Below are 8,934 nucleotides of genomic sequence, written 5' to 3'. Positions count from 1 at the left end.
CGGCCCTGCTTATGGGCCAGTTGTTTGTCTACCTGCCTCCCACCAGCCCATGGCCGGCTCAGAGCCCGGCACACAGTAGGTGCTCAGTAAACAGCAGCTGCCAATGTGGGTGGCGCCCACGGGGGTGGCAGCTCCTGCCTCTGGGCTTTGTCTCTGCTCCCAGCAGTGGATCCGAGGAGAAAGGCCCCCTTGGCGGGTTTGTTTGTGGCAGGACACGACCCAATAGACTCTGTGTCTTTCTTCTCTCCTCCTCCACCCCTGCAAGGGAGCTTGGGGAGCGGCAGTTGCCAGAGATTGAAGGCAAAATTGCTTGAAAGCCTGCACTTTTATCCTCCAATTTGTAGCCATTTAGCAGGGCCGGGCTGAGGGGCAGCGCGGGCTCTGGCTGTGCGGGCAGCACAGAGGCGCCCACTGCTGCAGAGAATGGGTTCTTTGTCCTTCTCCAGACAGCTCTGGGCTGTGAGATGACGCCCACAGACCGGGGGCCAGGCGGGTCTGCAGGGCCGCAGGGAAAGTCAGTGGCCAGCCTCACCCAGAGGGCCCAGAGCTGTGAGGGCTTCCCCAAGCTCTGGCCGCAGGCAGTGGGTGGCCTCTGCCGATCCTGCCTCACTTCCCTGCTCCCAGTGCTCAGCTCCCGACAGTGCCCAGGCCCAAAGTGGACCCAAGGCTTGGCCCTCCCTTGGGCCACTAACAAGACTGTTGCCCTGCCTGGACCAGAGGGGTCTCTCTGGTAGACGGAGATCATGGAGGGGAAGGGGGACCAGTTTGGTGAAAAAAATGTCTGGAAGAGGAAGATTGTGGGTTTTAAACATTGTGAATAGCTGCGCCCCTGCTGTAGTGGGAGTCAGCACTATCTGGACCTCACTGCTGGATTTGGGAGCCACGGCACCCAGCCGTAAGGCACTGAGGCCGCCGAGTGTCTCTCAGCCAGAGGAAGAGAGGATGTGGTCAGGACTGTGGATGCTGTGCCGGCACAGCAGGGGGTGTCCGTGAAGTCAGGGCAGGGAGGGTCCTTGTGGCTGGAAAGGAGGGAAAGATTCCTGGAGGCAGTGGCATCTGACCCACCCATGTTTATGTCACCCCTAGGTTGGGCTGGTCTTGCCCTCTTTCCAAGTGGACTCTGGGCAGCTGGGCCAGTGTCTGCCCCTCTGTGGAGCCCAATGGGCTCAGGCTTGCCCAGCACCGTCCTCTTCATCTCCTTCTCCCTGTCCCTGTCCATCACACTTGGTCCCGCCTCCAAGCTGTGGCCAGGAAGCCACGCTACCAGAGATGCCTCCCCACCTTGGGCCATCGTCCTCTTGAGCTCGGCTCCAGCCTCCACACCCCTGAAAGCTCCCCATGGCTGAGAACAGTGAGAACCCCTGTCCTGGGGCAGGCAGGCTGCAGCAGGTGGGAGCTGTGCGGTGTATTTTCAAGCCTGAAGTGAGAGGGAGTGGCGGGTGGGGCACTGCTGGGACACCGTGTCCCTTACTGGGGTTAAACCCTCGTATGACTGCCGGCTCGCCTTCTCTCCCCATCACAGTGCCCCCTCCCCCTCTTGAAGAGACACTGCGGCCAGGTGGAGGGGCAGGCTTGCATCTCATGCCCGCCTGGGTGCTCCTGTGTCCCTGCGGGTTCCAACTGATGCTCGGCCACCCCCACGAAGTCCTCAGGAATCAGCACCAATAAAAAAATACACTTTACTGTGTGGACTTCAGGGTCTGCAGGGGCAACACGGCAGGTGTGTGGGGAGCAAAGCATGCAGCGCGCCAGCCAGTGCACGGATGTGGCGAAGCGGCCCCTCTGCTGGGCTTGGCCCCTGGCCCCTGGGCTCCTCTGACTGCCCTGAGAGGACTCTCAGGGCTCGGCTGTTTCCCTCTCCCCAACCAGGAAACTCCGGTTGAGCAGATGGGGCGGGAGGGGCAGCCTTCTGGACAATCGGGCATCCGGGGCTCTGGCCACCCTCAGAGCCTCCAGTCGGGGCCCAGTACCTGAGCTGGGGGCGGGGTGGGCAGAGCAGCTGGCTCGGCTCAGCCAGAAGCGGCACACAAGGAAGGAGGGCGTGGGAGCCCACACCTGCCAATCCAGCCCCGAGCGCCTCAGCAATTTTGTCTCTTTTGATTAAACATCTAGGGAACATCGAGTTCATGGACGTGTTTTCTTCTTCTCCGTCTTCCTGAAACACCCAGAATGGAGACGCAGAGACCTGCTGTGAGCAAGGTTCCTGGGGAGCGCCCGGCACTTTGGGAGCAGATAAAGTTGGAGGGAGGAGGGATGAAGGACCGGGTCCGGCCTCAAGCAGGGGATGGACAGCAGCAAAGCCAGCAGCCAGGGCTTGTCTGGAACAGGGCAGGTGTGCAGGCATGTGCAGGTGTGTGTGCGTGCAGGGGCCGAGCGCTGGCCCCAGAGGCCTGGAGCACACGCCAAGCACTTGCTTTGGGAAGAACACTGAGCATTAACTGTGAGAAGCAAGGACATGACCAGCCATCACACTGTCCGTGGGGGTGGACAGAGTGACTGGAGCCCTGGGTTGTCCCTCCTGGGCTACAGCAGGACTTGGGTGGCATCATTCTGGCTCACGCAGCAGGGGCCCTTCTAGTCAGTCGCCCACCAAGCTGCCTCCACTGTCAGTGGATGGTCTGAGAGGCTGCCATGGCATTTAGGGTGGGCCAGAGACAAGGCAGAGCACATGCCTGCAGGGCGGCCAGGTGGATGTGAAGGCCCAGCTGCCTAGGAACCCAGGGCCTCGAGGGCGTGGCAGTGGCCTCAAGCATCCCAGGTGCCATGGAAGGCCAGCTCACTTCCAGCAGTGCTCCAGGGAGCTGTGGGGCTGGATCTTGAGCTTCTGAGGGCAGAGCAGCTTGGTGAAGGCCCGGCGGAAGCTATAGTGGCACAGCGGGTAGAGGACGGGGTTGACGGCCGAGTTGGCCCACAGCAGCCAGAAGGATGTCTCGTACCAGTAGTCGGGGATGCAGTGGCCGTGGCAGGCGGCCCGAATGATCATCAGGAGTGTGTAGGGGGCCCAGCAGAGCCCAAAGATGCTCACGATGACGGCCAGCGACTTGGCCACCTTCTTGTCCCGTGAGAGCCGGAAGCGCTGGGTGATGCTCTGGGATACCATCTTCATGCGCTTCTCCAGGGACGCCGAGGATGCGGATGGCTTGGAGCCACGCTTGAGTGAGCGAGGCCTCTCAGTGCCCCTTGAGGAGCTGCCGGAGCTGGAGGTGGGCGAGGCCGCAGCACCCCCACCGCTACCACCCCCAAGGGCCACCTCCCCGGCCTCAGGGCCCGGGGTCACCTCGCTGACACCCACCCCATACCTGTGCAGCGGCACGGCCTCCCCGCACCCTTTCTGCCAGCATCCCCAGCAGCTGGGTGCGGCAGGCGGTGGAGAGGGCTGGGCCTCGGGCGGAAGCTCGGTGGTGGCCGCCTCGCGCACTCCATCCAGCCGGACACGGGTGCGCCTCTGGATGTTCAGGTAGATGCTGAGGTTGAAGAAGGTGACGCTGAGGAAAGGGGTGAAGAACTCGAGGGTGGAGGCCGTGATGAGGAAGTACCAATTGTAGAAGAACTCGGCATAGCAGTGGCCCTCGGGGATGGAGCTGCCACCAGACAGGTACTCCCAACTGAGAATGGCAGGTCCATAGAGCAGGAAGGCCAGCACCCACACCAGCACCATCTTCTGCACCGCCCGCCGCGTGTCACCCTGCTGGGCCCGGTAAGAGACCTGCGGTGGGACACTCTGGGTCAGGAGGCAAGGGGACTGAGTCCAGGGCACAGTGCCGCCCAGAGCTCCGGGCAGCCTCCAGGCCTCTGTGCAGGGGCCCCTCAGCAAAGATGCCTTCCCTTCTCCTCCATGAACCCCAGGTAGGCTGAGGCCTGTGACTCTCCCATGGGCTCGGAACCGCCCCTCAGAATCCTAATTTTGTGCCAGGCTGCCTGTCAGCCATCCCCCGCCAGCTGTGCACTCCCCAGGAGTCACGTCACTGTCCAGTCCTTTGAGGACCCATCGTGTGCCCTGCTCTGTGCTCGGCACCTTTGATATCATCTCATTTAATCTTCACACCTGCTCCACCCTGGTTCCCACATTCTTGATGGTTCAGGTCAGGCAGGGAAGACCACAGGTGGAGCGGCTCCACGGGCAGAGCTGGCTCCAAACCCACGCTCTCTGCACCCTGACCCACTGCCTCCCTAGACCAGGACACACACAGCCCCAGCAGAGGGAGCCTGGTAGAGTCGTCAGAGGAGACAGCACCAGACTGACCTCTGCTGCAGTGCTGCTACCAGCCCTGTGCCTGCGTGACTCCAACACGGGAAGTGTAGGCAGTCCAGCGTCCCTAAGTGTGGCCACCCACACCCAGGGCAGATCGTGGAGCCTGTCTTTGTGAGGCACACACCCCCGCGGGGAGGTTCCACCTGGGGCCCTTGGCCCCAGATAGTCCCTTAGTTCCAGGGACTTTGGACCTGCTCCACGGTGGAGGCTGGAGTGATCCCCTCTTTCAGGTGGCCCCTTCTGCCCAAACCCAGACCAGTCCTACTGGCAGCAGATGGCTAATGAGCAGGCAGGTGGTTACAGAATGCCTGAGGTGAGCGGACCCCAAGCCCACCCAGCACCGCCCATTCAGAAGTGGCCATACCCCCTGACTGATGTGTCTCCTGGCCGCCTCTGGCCACCCTGCCCCCTGGGAGCGAACATGGGCACCCACATCCCAGACTCACGGCTCGGGTGACCGACAGGAAGCGGTCATAGCTGATGAGCACGATATTGAAGACAGAGGAGGTGCAGAGCAGGTAGTCCACCACCAACCACAGCTTGCAGAGGCCCCGGCCGAAGGGCCAGCGACCGGTCAGCACGTAGGGCACATAGAGTGGGATGCAGAATGCCCCTGTGGGAGAGGAGGGCCATGGGTGGGCAGAGCCCTGGGGTCAGACCCCCCACAGCTGGGAGATAAGCAGGACCTGGGGTCACATAATGGGCCCCTTTCTGGGACCAGCAATCCCCCCTCCGCCTCCTTCCTAGGCATGCTCTGAGCCCTGCAGACATGCTCTGAGCCCTGCACCTGGCCTCCAACCCTTGCCCCACCCCCAGCCCCACTGTGTTCTTGGACTTGGAAGCAGGATAAAGCTCCAGCGGTAGGGCCCACTGGGCACAAGGAGACCCAAAGCGTCATTCCTGGCCTTTCGTTAGTCCTTCCAGTGCCTGAAGGAAGGAAGGAGAATTTCTTTCCTCTCCGGCCCGCTGCACCCCCAGCTCCTATCCTGGCCTTTGGGTAGCTCCTCCTCATCGGCTCAGAAGCCGAGAAAACATTTCTCCGGACTCAAAGGGCACTTGACTGCTGCCACGCGGGCGGCTCCCACCGCCAAACCCTGCTCTGAGCAGCTGGCAGACGCTCCTCTCAGCCCCAACAGGTGTCTGGCGCTCCGGCCCCCTCCTTGCGCCCCGCCCCCCCAGCCGGCAGCAGCGCACGGACACGTGAGAGCGCGCGCTTCAGAGCATGTCCCCAACCCCCCCTTCCCCGCGGCCTCCTCCCCCAACACGGCTCTAAAAATCTCCCTTCCACGTCCCCTCCCCCCAGCCTCCCCCCAGCACCCTCCCCGCGTCCTGAGTCCGCTGCAGCCTTTGTTTGGCTACGGCGCAGGAGCCCGTGCTGCACCGTGGCCGCAGCGCCTTGCGCCTTGCTGAGCGCCCGCTTGCTCGGACCCCTTCCCCGGGGACGTCCTTCCCCAGCCCGAGTCCCGCGGCCCGAGAGGCAAGGAACTTCTCCGGTGCCCACCTCCCCAAAGTCCTGGACACCCCCTACTCAGGCCTGGCTCCCTAGCGGGGTGTGTCCCCGAGGAAAAGCACCCTAGGTCCACGTTCCAGCCCCCGCTGACCCGACCCAGCTGGGCGCCCCTGACTCGGGAGGGGGCTGGGGGCTTTACCCACGAGGAAGTCGGAGATGGCGAGGTTGAGCAGAAAGAAGTTGTTTTGCGTGCGGAGGCTCGAATCCGCCACGAAGGCGAGCATGACCAGCGCGTTGCCCAGCACCGTGGCCACGATGAGCAGCGCCATGAGCGCCGCCAGCACCGCGGTCCAGGCGGCGGAGAAGCCGCGCGCCCCGCCCGCCGCCGCCGCCGCCGCCTCGCCCGCCAGCGCCCCCGACGCGTTCAGTGGCCCGTCGGGCGGTGAGCGCTCCATGGCCCCGCCGGCTCACGCAGCGCCGGAGCGCGGGGCAGGGTGCGGACCGCCGGCCGGGCGGCCAGGAGGGGCCCCAGTCCGGGAGCCTGGTCTTTGCGGGCTCTCGGCCCGGCCGGGTTCCCCGTTGGATGCCCGGCGCATGGTCCGCGGGCGCCGAGACGGGGGCCGGGGCGGGCCGCGCCCAGGGGGCCCGGCCCGGAATCTGAGCCGAACTGGACCAGCGGCACGACCGCTGCAGCCTGAGCGGACCCGGGGCGGAGCTGGAGCCCGAGCCGCTGCCTGAGCGTCCGTGCGCCCGGAGTGCCGCGCGCAGCGGAGTGAGCCCCGCGCCCAGCCTGCGGCCCCCCGCGCCCCGCTCAGCGCCCCCGCCATTGGCTGCCGCCCTCGCCCCGCCCCCGCCCCGCCCGGCGCCGGCAGCACCACGGACAGCGCCGCGTGCCCGCCGGGCCGCCGGAGCCCCAGCCCAAGTGCGCACGCCGGCTGGCGAAGAGCCTGGCACGGCGGACGCCCGAGTTGGGGGCTCGCCTGCGGTCAGCCGCCCGCGCACACAGGAGCCAGTCTCTGGGCCACTTGACATGCCCCGTGCCCTCCGTCCCAGTGACCCCTGGCTGGCTCTCATCGGGATCTGGGGCGCCTGAGGGAGTCCGGAGTTGGGGTGAGGGGAAACTCCTACATCCGCGCTCAGGGGAACTTGCCCCCACGGGACCCCCTCCTCGTTTCACCCTTCGAGTAAGCAGGATTCGGAGAAAGGAATCTCCCAAGGAGAAAAGATGGGAGGGGTCTTGAGAGCCGGTGCCCTGGTCAGGGGTTCGCTCCAACCCCCATATGCGTGGGACTCTGGGTCTCACTCTCCCTTGGGCAGGACCCAGGGCAGGGTCCAGGATGACCTGCAAGGCGCAGACAGATGTGGAGTTACATAAGGGAAGATGGGGAACCAGCGAACCCAGCCGGGAAGGGAGCGTGCCCATCCTGAGCTCAGGGGGCCGTAGGCTGGGGGAAAGCGCCCGTCGGCCTGGCACCCAGCCTCGGGGTCCCCCCGGTGGACAGCGCGGTCGGGAGGTCGCTGCTGCGGGGACAGACGAGGTCACTGCCCTCCCGGCGCAGCTAAGGCGGCGCGCTGCGTTAGCGCCTGCGGGAGGGGCTGGGAGAGCGGCAGGAGGGAGCGCCCCCTCCCCCAGGCATAAGCGCTCGGATAGACTGGGTCAAGGACGAGACACACACAGCGAGACAGACAGACACGCCCGTAGGCAGACACACAGACACCCACAGACCAGGGAAACAGCCACCCAGCGTCAGGCTGGGGACCCACGAACGGCAGTTAGACACACACACATCAGACAGCAGACAGCGAGGGAGCACAGCCCGAGGGAGAGGGAAGCAGCGACTCCGCTCAGTCGCCAGCGGCGCACATCCGCGGAAGCCTCTGAACAGAAGGGCGCGTCTGCGCATGGGGGTAGGGACGGGAGGCTGGGGGAGGGGCTGCAGAGGGACCCTAGGTGCTGGCGCACACGGGCACCCCCACATTTACATCAGCTTCCTGATCAAGCTGGGACATATTCCTCCTCTAGCCCTGAGGTGCTTTAGAAACTTTGGGGAGTGAGGGGTACTGGGCTCCCTGTCCTTCCCCAGGGCTGACTGCAGGGAGGAGACCCTAGCCCCTCACCCCAGCCCCAGAGGATGCGTGATGATTCTATGACTTCTTGCAGCTTGCGCTGTGGGAGAGCTGTTGAGACTCCAGCTCATCACCTGACACCCAAGCCCTCTCTCAGTACCTCCCCACTACCAGCAGTCTTGCTCCTCTTTTTTTTTTTTTTTTTTTTAGTCTTGCTCCTCTTACAGGCTCCCTCAGCTCCCCCTGACTGCACCCCAACTTGCATGGTGCACCAGGCTGTCCCAGGAGCAAGCTGATGGGTAGACAAGCCGAGGCAGAGAGCTCATGGAGTGGGCAGCCAGGTGCTCCCGCCGACCAAGCCTTCCTGCATCACTGGTGTTGGGTGAGGGCCTCGCGTCCCTGTGCTCAGCTGTGGCCATCCCAGGGCTGGCTCTGGCCAGTCGTGCTTCGTGGGCACACCCCCACCCCTTCCCAGGGTCTCCAGAGATGGAGTTGGATGGGGTTTTGGAGAGGGGCTCTAGCCCTCTCCTCACTGGCTGGGAGCCTGTTCCCCAGCCTCAGCTGCTGTCCTGGGTGGAGGGCTGAGTCGGGGGGTGTCTGAGCGGAGGGCAACCCCTTTACAGACTCACTCAGGCTCCATGTGGTGTCTGTGTTCTCCAGCTTCCCCTGGTGGTCTCACACCACAGCAGCTGGAGCAGGGATGTGATGGGGGGAGGTGGACTCAGCTCAGACCCTGGCACTGGGGACCCAGCTGTGTGCCTTGGGGGAGTTACTCAGAGTGTGGAGACTTGGAAAGGAGGCCATCGGAAGAAGGAAAGCCACAGCTGGCCCAGAGGTTGAGGGTGGCCGTGGCTGTGGGCGGCGGGCGCCCCCTACTGGCACATACACGCATGACCTCATGAGCCCCCGCGTTCACCCTACAAGGTGATAGGACCAGCAGCCTGCACGGAGCCCAGGAAGCCACCAGCCCAAGTCACACAAGGAGAGAGGCCCTTCTCTTGAGGGCCACACTCCTGGCCCAGCCCTGAGATCAAGGCCTCTGAGGTCACCAAAGGTACCAACTCTTGGGGCCTTGACTTTGGGTGGACGGGAAACTAGAGTCCTCTGTGCTGGGCCCAACTTGGCCAAGGCAATTTGGAATGAATGAGGCAGGTCCCCACGTGGC

At 64.3% G+C, this 8,934-nt stretch overlaps 1 protein-coding gene across 1 annotated transcript; it reads right to left on the bottom strand.

The window, feature by feature from the left end:
- Window positions 1-1,655: 1,655 nt before the first annotated feature.
- On the bottom strand, window positions 1,656-6,245 carry HRH3 (histamine receptor H3). Its single transcript, XM_020901106.2, has 3 exons — window positions 5,902-6,245; window positions 4,699-4,865; window positions 1,656-3,706 (listed from the first exon to the last, which is right to left on the bottom strand). Exons 1-3 carry the CDS (start codon window positions 6,155-6,157, stop codon window positions 2,777-2,779), a joined length of 1,353 nt encoding a protein of 450 aa, XP_020756765.2. The 5' UTR covers window positions 6,158-6,245; the 3' UTR covers window positions 1,656-2,776.
- Between the last annotated feature and the right edge of the window lie 2,689 nt (window positions 6,246-8,934).

This window comes from Odocoileus virginianus, chromosome 9 (assembly GCF_023699985.2).
Source record: "Odocoileus virginianus isolate 20LAN1187 ecotype Illinois chromosome 9, Ovbor_1.2, whole genome shotgun sequence".
NCBI lineage: Eukaryota > Metazoa > Chordata > Mammalia > Artiodactyla > Cervidae > Odocoileus > Odocoileus virginianus.
This window is presented reverse-complemented; position numbering and strand designations above follow the sequence as displayed.